The sequence below is a fragment of the Anolis sagrei genome, chromosome 9, assembly GCF_037176765.1.
Source record: "Anolis sagrei isolate rAnoSag1 chromosome 9, rAnoSag1.mat, whole genome shotgun sequence".
Taxonomy (NCBI): domain Eukaryota; kingdom Metazoa; phylum Chordata; class Lepidosauria; order Squamata; family Dactyloidae; genus Anolis; species Anolis sagrei.
This window is the reverse complement of record NC_090029.1, coordinates 26616352-26632300: the sequence shown is the minus strand read 5'-3', so window position 1 is coordinate 26632300 and position 15949 is coordinate 26616352. Positions and strand designations below refer to the sequence as shown.

General features: G+C 41.4%; 1 protein-coding gene across 1 annotated transcript in view; it reads right to left on the bottom strand.

The window, feature by feature from the left end:
• Window positions 1–3673: 3673 nt before the first annotated feature.
• The window catches only part of ARIH1 (ariadne RBR E3 ubiquitin protein ligase 1), a 52977-nt gene continuing 40701 nt past the window's right edge, over window positions 3674–15949 (bottom strand). Inside the window, exons 12-14 of the mRNA XM_060755318.2 lie at window positions 13924–14184; window positions 10985–11097; window positions 3674–7210 (exon numbers count right to left, since the gene is read on the bottom strand). Coding sequence (XP_060611301.2) covers window positions 7126–7210; window positions 10985–11097; window positions 13924–14184 — 459 coding nt within the window. The 3' untranslated portion in view covers window positions 3674–7125. The remainder of the gene's footprint in view (window positions 7211–10984; window positions 11098–13923; window positions 14185–15949) is intronic.

The window sequence follows — 15949 nt, the reverse complement described above, 5'->3', positions numbered from 1 at the left end:
TGTGATCTATTGTTTCATCTGCTTGCAGACTCTACACTTGGGATCTGTTGTCGACTTTTCAATTCTGGCTTTGATGGCATTGGTTCGAATGGCTTGTTCTTGAGCTGCGAGAATCAGGCCCTCCGTCTCCTTTTTCAAAGTTTGTGAGCCACAGCCATGTTTTTATTATTATTATTATCATCATCATCATCATCATTATTATTATTTGAAACACCACAAAATTAGTCCACAGCAGACACTCTACTGGCTATTGTATTGGATCACACATTCAGACACTTCCCAAGTGTCTAGGACACATTATTATTATTATTATTATTATTATTATTATTATTATTATTATTATTCTGACACAAAAACACAGTATGTAACAGCAAATGAGATCTACTTGCTGGATTTCTATTATTATTATTATTATTATTATTATTATTATTATTATTATGGCCTTCAGTTCCCATCAGTGCCACTTATTGCAGGTGATAATACAGGACTGACTGTCCTAGCAACAAATTTTGAACCAACAATGTGGAAAAACACCCTTTATTCAAAGTTTTGAATGGCAGGGATGGTGAGCTTTTGTCTTTTCAGATACTCTTGAAACATCTGAAAAGACCAAAGGCTCACAACCTCGGCCTTAAACCTTGAAACAAGTGTGGTTTTCTGCATTGTTGGCTCACGGTTTGTTTCCAGGGCAGCAAAAACAATAGCTTGTGCAAACAAAAATATAAAACTTGAATGGCAAACACATTGCATCCTACCTTCTTTTCCATGGTTACTCAAAGAGGCACTGAAGGTACTCGAGATGAGCTGTTTACAGCATCGGTTATGACACTATAAAAGATCTAAGCTCATAAATAAAACATATTTTTATTGGCGCCACTGTGACCAAATACATACAGATCTCAGGCAGGACGGTATTGACAATTTAGAGTTAAATAGTAGAGTGAGACCATTTAGAGCAGGCATGGGCAAACTTGGGCCCTCCAGGCGTTTTGGACTTCAACTCCCACAATCCCTACCGGCTGGGAGTTGAAATCGAAAACGCCCGGAGGGCCCAAGTTTGCCCATGCCTGGTTTAGAATACTGACACAGCAACTTGTGTATGTTGTGATTTCCTTATGGAAAATTCCATTTCTGGATGTAAAATGAGACAACACAACGTGTGCATTCTTATAGGTTTTAAATTACGGTTCTGAATTGCTTTGCATTTCAATCAAGAGAAAAAGGAAACAAACATAAATCATTTCATCAACCTGAAGGACAAATGTGAGAGCTGTTCAGCAGTGGAACTCTCTGCCCTTGTTTTCTGCTGCCCTGGAGCCTAGGACGCAATGGAACAATGGCTTCAAACTACAAGAAAGGAGATTCCACCAGAACATTATTATTTAATTATTGATGATTTTTATGACAGAAAGGAACTGCCATTTATAATGAAATTTCGCAAGTTTTGTTACAGTTCTGAAATTTTCACCACCAGAACTTTAGCAATCCTGTAGAAGCAAAGCACCAGCGTCTCCTAGTTTTTACTACCAGAAATTTAGTTTTGTAAGTACTTTAGAACCATTTAGAACCATGGATTGCACATGCCTACTGTTTACTCAAGGTTTATTTTTGCTCTCAATAGACGTAAGATGAAGACGCCTTATTTTGTGTTACTTACAAAGACTATGTAAGTTTCTTGCATTGTTTGATTTTTTTATTCAACACTATGTTTCATCTCTGCTGAGTAAAGATTTCTCTGTTTATTTCTCCTCTTGTTCTTTGCAACTGTATCTCTTACCATAAACCTGCACGATCTCTTCGATCCTCTGGAGAGGCTCTCCTCTTGCCCCTTTCACAGGCACGACTTGTGGGTACGAGGAAGAGAGCCTTCTCCGCTGTGGCCCCCTGACTCTGGAACTCATTACCAGGTGAGATTAAGCAAGCCTCCACCCTAGCAGCTTTTAAGAGTGTTAAAAACTTGGCTTTTCCGATGTTTCCCTATGGAGGGTGACCACCCAACCCTTTTTGTTCGTTTCCATCTAGAGTTTGTTTACACGATGCACTCTCCTCCACCCCAAAGAAGCCCAAAACCCCACTGCTCCCCCGTCTCGGGCTCCTCCTTTACAAATACACTTCCTCTACTTCCCATCTCACCCAGGATTTTAACGTTTTTAACATTTTATCTTACACATCTGGTCCGCCCTCTGTTTTTATTATGCATTTTGCATTATTTCATTTGTTGCATTATGTATTTTGCTGTGTTTAATTCTCTATTGTTTTGCATATTATTCTGTTGTATTATTTTTGGGCTCAGCCTCATGTTAGCCGCCCTGAGCCCCCATTGGGGAGATTGTTTCAGCGGTGACCAGGGGAGCATTTGCAGTTAAAACTTGTGCGCCAGCTGCGCCCGTACCTTTGGAAGTCTGACTTGGCCACGGAAGTCCACGCTCTGGTTACATCCTGTATAGACTACTGCAATGCTCTCTATGTGGGGCTGCCTTTGAAGACTGTTTGGAAGCTTCAAATGGCCCAAAGGACAGCAGCCAGGTTGTTAACAGGAGTGGCACTCAGGGAGCGTAGGACTCCCGTTGCACCAGATCCACTGGCTGCCATTTTGCTACCGGGCACAATTCAAAGTGCTGGCTTTAGCCTTTAAAGCCCTAAATGGTTTTGGCCTGGTTTGCCTGTCCAAACACACCTCTTCCTATGAACCATCTAGGTGTTTTAAGATTGTCCAGAGACACCCTGCTCTCGGTCCCGCCTTCCTAGCAGATCGAGTTGGCGGGAACAAAAGACAGCGTCTTCTCAGCGGTGGCCCCTCGGCTATGGAACACCCTCCCTAAGGACATTAGATTGGCCCCCTCCCCCCTGACATTTTGAAAGAGAGTTATTTGACCAGGTATTTGCAGACGCAGTATAACTGATTGATTGAGACTCATGGAATGACATGACGATGCGAGGGAAAATGATTTTAATGATGAGAGGCTGAGATTTGTATTTTATGGTTTTAATTGTTTATTGTTTTTACATGATTATTTTATATGTAATTGTTTTGACTATTTTATTTTGTGGGGCATTGATTGCCAAATGTAAACCGCCTCGACAAATATATATCTTTGTATAAATATAAATAATATAAATATATATCCTTGTATAAATATGTGAGGAAGCCACAGGGAGGAAGGAGCAAGTGTGTTTTCTGCTTCCCTGGATACTAGGACGCAATGGAACAATGGCTTCAAACTACAAGGAAGGAGATTCCATCTGAACATGAGGAAGAACTTCCTGACTGTGAGCGCCGTTCAGCAGTGGAACTCTCTGCCCCGAAGTGTGGTGGATGCTCCTTCTTTGGAGGCTTTTAAACAGAGGCAGGATGGTCATCTGTCAGGGGTGATTTGAATGCAACATTCCCACTTCTTGGCAGGGGGTTGAACTGGATGGCCCATGAGGTCTCTTCCAACTCTTTGATTCTATGATTCGAGTCGCCTTCGGGCTGAGAGGGGCGGTATACAAATATAGTAAATAAAATAAAATAAAATAAATGGTGGTGGGGTATAAATAAAGTTTACTATTGTTATTGTTATTATTGTTGTTGTTGTCTGTGAGTGTATTGCATTTGGACTTTGGGCGCTGGGTAAAATCCGCTGCTGCGCAACACAAATTACTGCAAGCAAACACAAAAAAACTAATGAAATAACAAAATAAAAGTTTATTAGAATTAGGAACACTTTCTCTCCCTCTGTTTAGCCTTAACACGGAACAGTCCAGCAGTTACAATGAAGTCTAAGAACAGTTATGTCCACAGCATGAGGTGCTCTCTAGATGGAAGAGGAAAACGAGAGGATTACAAGTTCATCTGTCAGTCACAGCCATCCGATTGTCTTCCGACCCCCACTCCAAAAAAGCGCTGGATACACAGGGTCCTCCTGAACCAGGTCCTCCAAAGAGCACTGCTCTCGCCTCACACAATAACTGGTTTCTAATACAGCAGTATTGTACTAAAAAACATTTCGGGGTTAACTGGTTCGAACTGAAAAATTAAGACTGCCTGATACATACACTACCAGAGGACTCCTCGCACCCCCCACAAAAAAAAGCTGTGGTGAATTATGTGAAACAGAAGAAAGCGGGTGCAAAATGCAGACTGTGCGCCGCTCTCCCGCTTTTGCGCCTGTCGTTCAATCATGATACCTAACATGAAATCATTATTTTTCGCATATTGCACCAACCAAAGCTTGAGAGTAGCATCTTCATTGCCAAGTATTTGCTTTAGGGATTACTTGAAGGGTAGAAAAGAAGAAAGGGGGGGGGGGTTCAGAACCAACAAGCAAGCCTTTGCAAGAGTTTCAGTGTCCAAAATCCACTCAAATTGGCAAAGCCTTTTTAAATCACCCCTCCAAAAAAAAGGACAAAGTGTGCCATCCTCAATGCGAGAAGATACGGCACATTTTATATACAGTTTGGTTTGTGTGATTGGTTTATAAACGGAAAATGGGGTGACAAGAGCAAGGTGTTCGGAAAGATGGGGGTTCGCAGGGAGGGGCGGAAAGCATGGACGCATTCATCCGAGATACACACCCAACACAGCACGGCCACCAGTTCCATCAACCCAGTTCCAGGCCAAAACAAAAGGAAAAAAGAAGAGAGGAAACGGCGACGAGTTAGAAAACCTGATCGGGAAGTTTTCAGTCAATCTTGGGCAAAAAGAAAATCTGAAGAATGGTATTTGAGTGCTCGACTTAGAGCAGAATTCTCATATATATCCCTTTGAAGGAAGCAATATTTCTTCTTCATGCTCAGCTTTACTGGAATACCTTTTTCCTCCTAAAAGCTTTGAAAGGGGACCTACGAGCAAGGAAATAAGCCCTGTCATGCATTAAAAAGAGATGCAAAAAATGATCTGCCTAACCATTCCGTTATACAAAGCAAGAGTTACTTCAAGAGCCTGCACTCATTCAGTAAAATATTATTTTCCTTTTCCAAACATGTAACCAACTCTCAGCCATTCCCTTCAATTCTGGCAAGCCTTTGCCAGGCGGCACAGAACGGCCGACGTTCCAAAATGACAATCCAAAGCAATCCTAGAATATATTGCCGAAGGCTTCCATTGCTGGAATCATTGGGCTGTTGTAGGGTTTTCGGGCTATATGGCCATGTTCTAGAAGCATTCCCTCCTGACATTTCGCCTGCATCTATGGCAAGCATCCTCAGGGGTTGTGTGACCTCTCAACCCCTAAGGATGCCTGCCATAGATGCAGGCAAAACGTCAGGAGAGAATGCTCCTAGAACATAGCTGTATAGCCCGAAAAACCTACAACAACTCAATCCTAGAATAGGCTGAATAGATCTCCCTCCATCTTGAAAAAGTAATGAAAAAGTGGCTTGAACGCCAACACATTCTCTCCCTCTCCCTTTTCTACTCCTTGAACTGATCTTTTTTCTTTCTTTCTCAACTCGAAAGTATAAACACTGCTGCGGTGGGAAAATAAGAAAACCACAAAAAGATCCTGTGCTGTTTTGGACTCTAAAGGACTACACACGCTTGAAACGCAGCCCCTCTTCCCATCAACAGGATTGAAATACCCAACGACTTCAGCAACTGCAGGCCCTTGCAACTAGATAGGAACATTCGCAACGCCAGGCCTTTCCCCCCGACTCTCAGCCTTTGAAACAAACAGCCTCATCTTTTGTTGTTTTGGACTCTAAAGCACTACACACGCTTGAAACACAGTCCCTCTTCCCATCAATGGGAGGAAAATACCCAACGACTTCAGCAACTGCATGTCCTTGCAAGTCAATGGGAGAATTTGCAACGCCAGGGCTCCCCGCCCCAACTCCCAGCCTCCAAAACAAACAACCCCATCTTTTGTTGTTACGAAACCGACGAGACAAAAGCGACAAGGAATGTTCCATTTGAGCACTTCGACCCACAGAGAAAATGTCCTAACGCTTTCCTAAGGGATACCTGACATGCATGGAAATGGGAAGAAGGATGAGCAAGAAAGAATGGCTATTCTGAGCAAAAAGGGGAAAAAAGAGAAAGACAAAAAGCAGCCGGAATCACAACATTTTCGTTTCCAAAGGCTCAACGCACACCAAAGTCAATCGAGTTTGCGTCCGGGGGGGGGGGGGGGGAGCCGGAAGTGCAAATGGGACAGTGTCCGTTGCCAGCAAGGAACACACCCAAACCATGAAAGGGTTGCGAAGGAGCTGCAGTTAAGAGGAGAAAGAAACCCAAAAACGCCTTGGAAGAGCAAAGAGGAACAAAGAGGGAAAGAGTCTCGATACAGCGGCACAGGTCGTCGTCGCCCTGCCCTCCCCGTCCCCAAATCGAGAGGTCAAAAGCAAACTGAAAGAAAAATGCACAGCAAATAGACATCTTGAAGATCTTTAAAGAATAAATATTTTTTTCGTAATTAAACATTATGCAAACACGTGCCACGCTTGCTCTTTTTTTTGTCCATGCATATGCGCTATTTACAATTTTGAAAAATACTGTGTTGTCCTCTTTGTTTGTATTTTAAAAGTCATATACAAAGTTTATTTATTTTTTTCCTTGCCGTGTGCCCCTCCTCCCCCGCCCCCCCAATCATCCCACAAAATCCTCTTTACAATTAGCCAAACGACATTCACCCATGAACCGGTGCATGTGTGAAAAGGGGAAGGGAGGGAGGGAGGGAGGAAGGAAGGGAGGGAGGAAATCTCATACCAAAGTACATCAAAATGGCTGGTTGGACATGAAAAGCAGTGTCAAGAAAACTGTTTTAAATTTCATCTGTAATACGCATAGGAGAAAGGAGGAGAGGGGGAAGTCAGCTTGGAGAATGAAGCTACGTTACAAGTTAAAGTTGGAGGGTTGACTCTTGTTTTGTTTTCTCTTCGTGCGTCTGTCACACTTAACTGGCCACCTAGAATACTGTTGTACAATGGTTTAGCTACCTTTTTTTTATTACAATATAATTTACTTAAATTCTTTTCTCCATTTAACAAAAACAGAATTCCGGTACTACAGACCAGCGGTGTAATAGGCGTCGTGCCCCCTTTTTTTGTTTGTTTGTGTGTGTGTTTTGCTTTTTTTTTTTTTAATCGCATGAGCACTCTAGATGGGAAAAAAGGTTTTCAGAGTTCGCTTTATGCAGGCCCCTTTCAGTCCTCAATGTACTCCCACAGGTCCTTCTCATAGCCTTCGTGCACGTGCTGCAACAAGACCCGCCGCCGGCTCTCACAGTATCTGCAAAAAGGGGGGAAAGGAGGGTTAGAGCCGAAGGTCAGATGGTATTTTGCAAAGCAGTTCTGAAGGCAATGCAGGACGGCTAATACGCGGAGACAACGGAAGAGTCAACAATGCCTCACTAAATAATAATAAATAATTATTATTTAGGCACTGGCTGCAGTGCCTACAGACCTTGGTCTGCACTTAAACACAATCGGCGCTGACAAAATTACCATCTGTTAGCTCCAGAAGGCCACCTTACAAGGATCTGCACGCATTATTTGCCGATACATCACACAGTCCTAGACACTTGGGAAGTGTCCGACATGTGATCCAATTCAACAGCCAGCAGAGTGAATCTCCTGTGGACTCATCTTGTTGTTTTTCAAATAATAATAATAATAATAATAATAATAATTATTATTATTATTATTATTATTATTATTATTGGGTTGTTGTACGTTTTTCCGGGCTATATGGCCATGTTCTGGATGCAATTTTTTCCTGACGTTTTGCCTGCATCTATGGCAAGCATCCTCAGAGGTAGTGAGGTCTGTTGGAAGTAGGAAAAATGGGTTTATATATATATTCCTACTTCCAACAGACCTCACTACCTCTGAGGATGCTTGCCATAGATGCAGGCGAAACATCAGGAGAAAAATTGCCTCCAGAACATGGCCATATAGCCCGGAAAAACCTACAACAACCCAGTGATTCCGGCCATGAAAGCCTTCGACAATACATTATTATTATTATTATTATTATTATTATTATTATTATTATTATTATTAATAATACCCGGCCACCATCTCCCCAAAGGGGACTCGGGGCAGCTAACATGAGCCCGAGCCTGAAAATACAATACAGCAAAATAAAATGCAAAACAACTAAAAATTACATCACAAAAAATTACATAAAGTAACAGGATAACAAAAACTGTGCAAAATAACATAATGAAAAGCCCACTCGCCCAACAGGCTGTTCCGCCTTGCTTTTGATGAATGAACAATAATCCCCATGCCATGACCGTCCCAGTATATACTCGTCTTCTTGATGCACATCACCTTATTCCTAGCAAGTAATTAAACTCCACAGCTTGTCCCTCCTGTACCTCCCACTAGTTAAATTGTTCAGGTTATCCTATCTTGTCCTATATCCCTTGTTTTTATCTTCGCACTTTGGCCCAGCCCACTTTGATTAACTCCGTATCCCTAAACTTATTTTTACTTTATACCCGGTGTTATATCCCATTGTGTTATCTCCTTTTATTGTTTCTATGTTATTGTTTTATGGTTGTACTTTTTTCTATTTTGATTTTAATTTTAATTATTATTTGCTGTATGTATCTTATTTGTTTACTGTATCTGTTGAGCTTGGCCTCAGGTAAGCCGCCCTGAGTCCCTGAGCGGAGATGGTAGCAGGGTATAAATAAATTTTAATCTATATAAATAAAAATGTAATGTTTGTGGGATTAACAGAACTCAAAAACCACTGGACGAATTGACACCAAATTTGGACACAAGACACTTAACAACCCAATGTATGTCCTTCACTCAAAAAATGATTTTGCCATTTGGGAGTTGTAGTAGCTGGGATTTATAGTTCACCTACAATCAAAGAGCATTCCGAACCCCACCAACGATGGAATTGAACCAAACTTGGCACGCAGTTCTCCCATGACCAACAGAAAATACTGGAAGGGTTTAGTGGGCAGTGTCCTTTAGTTTTGGAGTTGTAGTTCATCTACATCCAGAGATCACTGTGGACTCAAACAATGATGGATCTTGACCAAACTCTACACAAATACTCAATATGTCCAAATGTGAACACTGGTGGAGTTTGGGGAAAATAGAATCTTGACATTTGGGAGTTGTAGTTGCTAGGATTTGTAGTTCACCTACAATCACAGAGCATTCTGAACCCCACCAACGATAGAATTGGGCTAAACCTCCCAAACAGAACCCCCATGTGGGCCGCAGCAATGCGTGGCAGGGGACGGCTAGTAGTAGTAATAATAATATAAATAATAATAATCCCCTGGCATAACCCTATAATCCCATTTCTACACGTTGAGCAAAGGATCACGCTGCAGTATCTACATATGCCTACTGCTGTACTGCATTTCATTGCTTAATAGTCACCAACGCATACTGCATTTCATTGCTTAATAGTCACCATTCCCATTCCGCAAAATATGGTATGTGGCAAAATATGGTATTCTCTCTAGGAATAAATGCATTATTATTCTGTGAATTTTAACCTGCATTGTATTGGTGTTGGCCTTGGGTGTATTTTGGTATATGGGCTTTAATAGTGTTGTGTTTGATCTGCTTATTTTAGTTGAGTTCTACTCTGCCTTGAGCTATAAGGAGAGGTGGGAAACAAACATAATTTGAAGAGAGAGGGGGGCAGAAGACAGTTCCATCTTGTCTCCTGTGCTTTACTAATAATATAATATAAAATAATGTTATCTAATATATTGTATATATAGTATTTATAATATTGTAATGTAAGACAATATAACACTACTAATATTAATACAATATTATAATTATATATTTATATTACATGTAATATTACTAATATTACAATATAATGGTATAGTACAATATAGTAATATTTAGTTATGTATTTATTTGTTTACAGCATTTATATTCCTCCCTTCTCACCCAGCAAGGGACTCAGGGCAGATTACAGTGTACACATATATGGCAAACATTCAATGCCAATTTAACATACAACGTATACAGACATACACAGAGGCTATTTAACTTTTTCTGGCCACAAGGGGAGCTGTCGCTTTCATCATCCATTTGCGACACTGATGAAGTACTTCCGCATTCCCCGCATGATTTTGCTGGAGTGCTTTTGCTGGAGTCTTTTTTATGGCCTCATAAATTAGTTAATTTAGCCTCCCCACACAAAGTGGTACCTAATTTTCCTACTTGACAGATGCTGCTGTCTTTCAGATTGCAAAGGTCGACAACAGGCTACACACAATTGGTTGGAAACCCACTCCAACCCGGGCTGGCTTCGAACTCATGACCTTTTGGTCAGAGTGATCTTAATGCAGCTGACACTCAGCCAGGTGCGCCGCAATACGGGTAAAATATAATACTGATATTGTACAATGCTAATAATATAATATATTGTATGTATATATATCTTGTAAGCCGCTCTGAGTCCCCGTCGAGGTGAAAAGAGCGGCATATAAGCCTTGTAAACAAACAAACAAACAAATAAATAAATAAAATGGTCAAACTCTGCCCGATATTTTCCACAGAACAGGGCTCATCAGGTGTTTTGGACTTCAGCTCACAGAACTCCTGACCATTGGACAAACTGGGTAGGGCTTCTGGGAGTTGGAGTCCCAAACACCTGGAAGGAGGCAAGTCATACAGACCTGCCATAGAGTCACACTAGAGCAAGCATGAGCAAAACCTTGGGACCTCCAGGTGTTTTGCACTTCAACTCCCACAATTCCTAACTGCACTAGAGGATCTACAGATTTCCATGGAGAACTTGTTAATCCTCAAAAGTAAAATCTGCAAATGTGGAAAAGCTGTATAAGAACAGCTTAAATGATTACCTGTTGAAGCTATAAGCATGGTTATGGTGCCCGAGCAAATGGTAGGAGTTGTAGTTAATAATAATAATACCCTCACCCCCAACCAATACAAACCAACCAAGCCCTTGTCCTCAAAAATGCCCCATGTCACGCCTTGCCACTACAATGGTACTTTTTGGGACTTTTTTGGAAACAGAAGAGCACGATCTGAGAGAGGAGTGTACCTGTACTTATCTTGCACTTTCTGCTTTATGTCTTGCAGTGAATCTTGGGATATATCTCGTTCCAGATACCCAGAAAGGACCTCGGTAGCATTTTCCAAATCTGCCTGATTATTCTAGAAAGGGAAAAAAAAATAAGACAAACACTAAAAACTAGGCAATTTTTGAATCAAGAGACAATAGGGTGAAAATAATGATGCTGGAAGAAAAGCTGGAACACATTTCACGATAGTCTGAAACTGGATAGCCAGGAACATGCAAGGAGAAGAGAAATCCAGGGTGGGTGAGACACCACTGCAGGCCTTTCTGCCCTTCCAGGCAACACTCAGACCCTTTACAGTAGATCCAAAACTGGACGCCAAGGCACAGACTTTAGTCCAGTTTTGTCTCATTTGTACTTTTTTTTGTGGTTATTTGATCTCCCGCAAAAATAGTAGACCTGATGTCCTCCAGCTACTATTTATCATATCAGACGCCAATTGTGGGTACAGTTGAAATGTATTTAAAACACAAACAAAGTTAAAAACTTGGTATTATACTAAATGTCCTTTGACCAGTAGCTGGCCACTTGGAGTGCCTCTGGTGTCGCTTTGAGAAGGTCTTCCATTGTGCATGTGGCAGGGCTCAGGCGGCATTGTAGCAGATGGTCTGTGGTTTGCTCTCCTCCACACTCACATGTCGTGGATTCTACTTTGTGGCTCTGCACATCGTGGTGCAAGAGTGCAGTCTGTTCAGAGCTTTCCAAGTCACCCAGTCTTCTGTGTGCCGGGGGGCAGGGGGTGTTCTCATCTGGTAACCGGGTTTCAGACTACCACTTTTGGACTCTTGCTTGCTGAGGTGTTCCTGTGAGTATCTCTAAAGATCTTAGGAAGCTATTTCTTGATTTAAGGCGTTGGCATGCTGGCTGATACCCAAGCAGAGGATGGGTCAGAGATGCCACTGCCTTGGTACTTTCATTACAGGCTGCTACTTCCCAACGGATGTCAGGTGGTGCAGTACTAGATAAACAGTATAATTTATCCAGTGGTATAGGACATAGACATCTTGTAATAATATGGCATGCCACTGTTTTAATGTGGTGAGATGTATTCCACACTGGGCATACGTATTCAGCAGCAGAGTAGCCAAGTGCAAGGACAGATATCTTCCCTGTGATCTCCAGGTTGTGCCAGTCAGCTTTCGTACAATATTATTTCTAGCAACCACTTTTTGCTTAATATTCAAACAGTGCTTCTTATAAGTTAGAGCATGGTCCAGGGTGACTCCCATGTATGTGGGTGTGCTGCAATGCTCTAGTGGGATTCCTTCCCAGATCATTCTCACAGTTCGAGATGCTTGTCTGTTCTTAAGATGAAAAGCACAAGTCTATGTTTTAGATGGATTAGGAATCAGTTGGTTTTCCCTGTAATAGGCAGTAAGAGCACCTAAAGCTTCAGAGAGCTTCTGTTCAACCATTTCAAAGCTCTCTGCTTGAGTGGTGATGGCACGATCCTCAGCATAGATGAAAGTCTCTGTCCCATCTGGCAGGTCATTTGTATAAATATTAAATATTAGGAATCAGTTGGTTTTCCCTATAATAGGCAGTAAGGGTACCTAAAGCTTTGGAGAGTTTCTGTTCAACCATTTCAAAGCTCCCTGCTTGAGCGGTGATGGCACGATCGTCGGCATAGATGAAACTCTCTGTCCCTTCTGGCAGTGGCTGGTCATTTGTGTAAATGTTAAACATTAGGAATCAGTCGAATGCAAACGGATATATACTTTCTGTAAATATTTCAGATTTCAGTATTAATGTCAAAATTACGTAGTATGAATGGTCGACAGAAGGGGGAGTAATAAAAAAATTGTATGCTAAAGTGGTCCAAAAACTTTAAAAGATCGATAGTAGATTGAGTAGATTGAGAACTAATGTGGAATAAAAAAATAAATTATACATATGCATCTGACTTAAAGGAAAATTGGCTAAAAATGTTTCATCGGTGGTATATTACACCAAAAAAATTAAACCAAATGTATAAAAACACCTCTAAAAATTGTTGGAAATGTAATGAACATGAAGGAAGCTTCTTCCACCTTTGTTGGACTTGCAGGGAAGCTCAGATACTGGAAAACAATCCACGAAGGTTGCCAGCAAATCCTCTAAAAAAAATTCCATAAAAACCGGAGTACTATTCTATTAGGAATTCCTGATGAGGACATTAAAATAGACTCGAATGAAGATACTTTGTTTATATATGTAACGACAGCCGCTAGGATACTATATGCGAAAGTTTGGAAACAGAAGGAAATACCGGAAAGGGAGCAATGGCTAATAAAAAGAAATGAAATTAAAGAAATTGATAAATTAACTTTCTTATTAAAGAGGAAAACAGGTAACCCGATTAAACAAACAGACTGGTTACAAAGGGAGAAATATATAGAAAAAAGAAATAGAGGAAACTGATACTGAACTATATAATAAGTGGATACAAGAGTGGCAAAACCTCGGGCTTAGATATGATTTTCTCTTTTCATTTGTTATAACTTGGAAGATTTAATGGACTATAAAGTTGAACTCGCGAAGAATCAGAAGGAAGTCACAAATCTTTTTTTTTTTTCCTATTTCTTCTTTTTCATTTTTTTATTTCATTGTTTCCTACTTTTCTTTAAACAGAATTGTTCCCCCTCTTTACTTGGAATTATCTCATATATTTACTTACTCTTTCAATACTAAAATAAAAAATTAGTTCAAAAAAATTACAAAAGTATGATTTTACATTGGATTTGAGCCTACTGGAAAAGAACCTTGTAGAACATATCTGAAGAAGAATCCGCCTTTGGATGACAACGTGTGCCTCTGCCCTTCACCCAACAGAGTCCCACCACTGTCACGTATACCCTGGATGGATAGGAAGAAGAGACATAAATGCACACGCGTTCCAAGATGCTCGGCCGCCCCTCCTTACCTCAAAGATAATGGACTGGTTATTCTTTTTGAGGTAGAAGGCAAAGACGTAAGTGTACATGAGTGTGGCACGACACTGGCAGAGGACATCGACTGCTTTCTTCAGGAACTGGACCTCGATCCAGGACATGTTGTGCTGCTGCATCTCCTCCATTTTCTGCTTGACTTGGGCATAGAGTTTGTGCTCAAAACGCAGGCTCTGCATGTGGTTCATGTAACGGTTGCAGTAGAAGAGGTACCTCTGCAGGGCTGCTCTGGATCGCTGCGTTAATTCCCATTAGGGGGAAAAGGGAAATCAATAGTTAAAACAGAGTAATACCAGGCAGGCCGCACCATCAGATAGATGCTCGAGGCAGAGATTGGTCTCGCAATACAGGAACGAGAAGTCATTCTGTCTGCTCTGAACTTCACCCCTTTCAGAACAATATAGAGTCCACATGTAGATTGGGACCAAGAGAGAATCCTGATTCAAGCCATGGAATTCCTTGGTGACCTTCTATTGACCTCACTCTCAATCTAGACTATGTTATTGTGAAGCCAATGGGATGTTGGTCTGCATCAATAGGAATCTAGTGTATAGATTGAGGGAAGTCATGCTCCCCATGCTCTATTCTGCTTTGGTCAGACCACACCTGGAATCACACTGTGTCCAATTCTGGGCACCACAATTGAAGGGAAATGTTGACTGTAAGCTGGAATGTGTCCAGAAGAAGGTGACTAAAATGATCAAGGGTCTGGAGAACAAGCCCTATGAGGAGCTTCAAGAGCTGGGAGATGTTGACAAGCTGGAATGTGTCTAGAGGAGGACAACTAAAATGACCAAGGGTCTGGAGAACAAGCCCTATGGGGGGCGGCTTAAGGAACTGGGCATTTTTAGCCTGAAGAAGAGAAAGCTGAGAGGAGACATGATGAAGGCCATGTATGAATATGTGAGAGGAAGTCCTAGGGAGGAGGAAGCAGGTTTGTTTTCTGCTACCCTGGAGACTAGGACACAGAACAATGGCTTCAAATGACAGGAAAGAAGATTCCACCTGAACATTAGGAAGAACTTCCTGACTGTAAGAGCTGTTCAGCAGTGGAACTCTCTGTCCCGGAGTGTAGTAGAGCCTTCTTCTATGGAGGCTTTTAAACAGAGGCTGGATGGCCATCTGTCAGGGGTGCTTTGAATGCAATTTTCCCGCTTCTTCACAGGGGGTTGGACTGGATGGTCCACCAGGTCTCTTCCAACTCTAAGGTTCTATGAAGACAGTGTGGAGAAGGGGCCATCATGTATTTATTTACTCTTGGAGCCTAATTGCTGCTGTGTGCGCTCAAATCATTTCTCTGTTGGCCTCATCCCAGTTCAAAAGAATTTTGTGGAATTTGGTTTGGAAGACCATATTTTGAAGGCTGCTCTGAGCACCTTTGTAGCCCAGGAGCAGGTTAAAATTATTAAATAATAATAATAACAACCATCATCACCACCTGTCAGGAATATTACAAATTAACTAGGTATTTTTAATTACAAAAATGTGAGTCAAGCATTGTAAAGGTTAAATGGAGGCAATTTAAGCAGGCGTGCCTGTTCCTTAGTAATGCCTCAGTCTGAGAGAGCTCTCGGTGTGAGAGAAGCCTCTCTTAGTGGGAGAAAAAGTCTTAGTGCTCATAGGCCTCACTGTGGGAGAATAGGCCTTAGTGTTATTAAGCCTTACAGTGTGAGGTATGTCAATATTTAGAAGGCCTTGCGTGTGAAGCACCAGTGTGAAGGTTGAACTTTATTTGTGTTATGGAAACCTTGTGTTTGGAAATACTACAACCATATTATTTTGCAATTAAATACCCAGGACTCTCTGAACAATTCTACGTAGCCCTGCTGCTCTCAGACACAAACTCAGCTGTGACATACAACGTTGCTGAGTTCTGCATGGCTGCGATTAAAATCTGGCAGACAATAATTGAGTCAAATGACCTAAGCTTCATCTCTGGAATATAGATGGGAAATTTTATTTATTTATTTATTTCAATTATTGGAGGTTTTCCACTCTTGC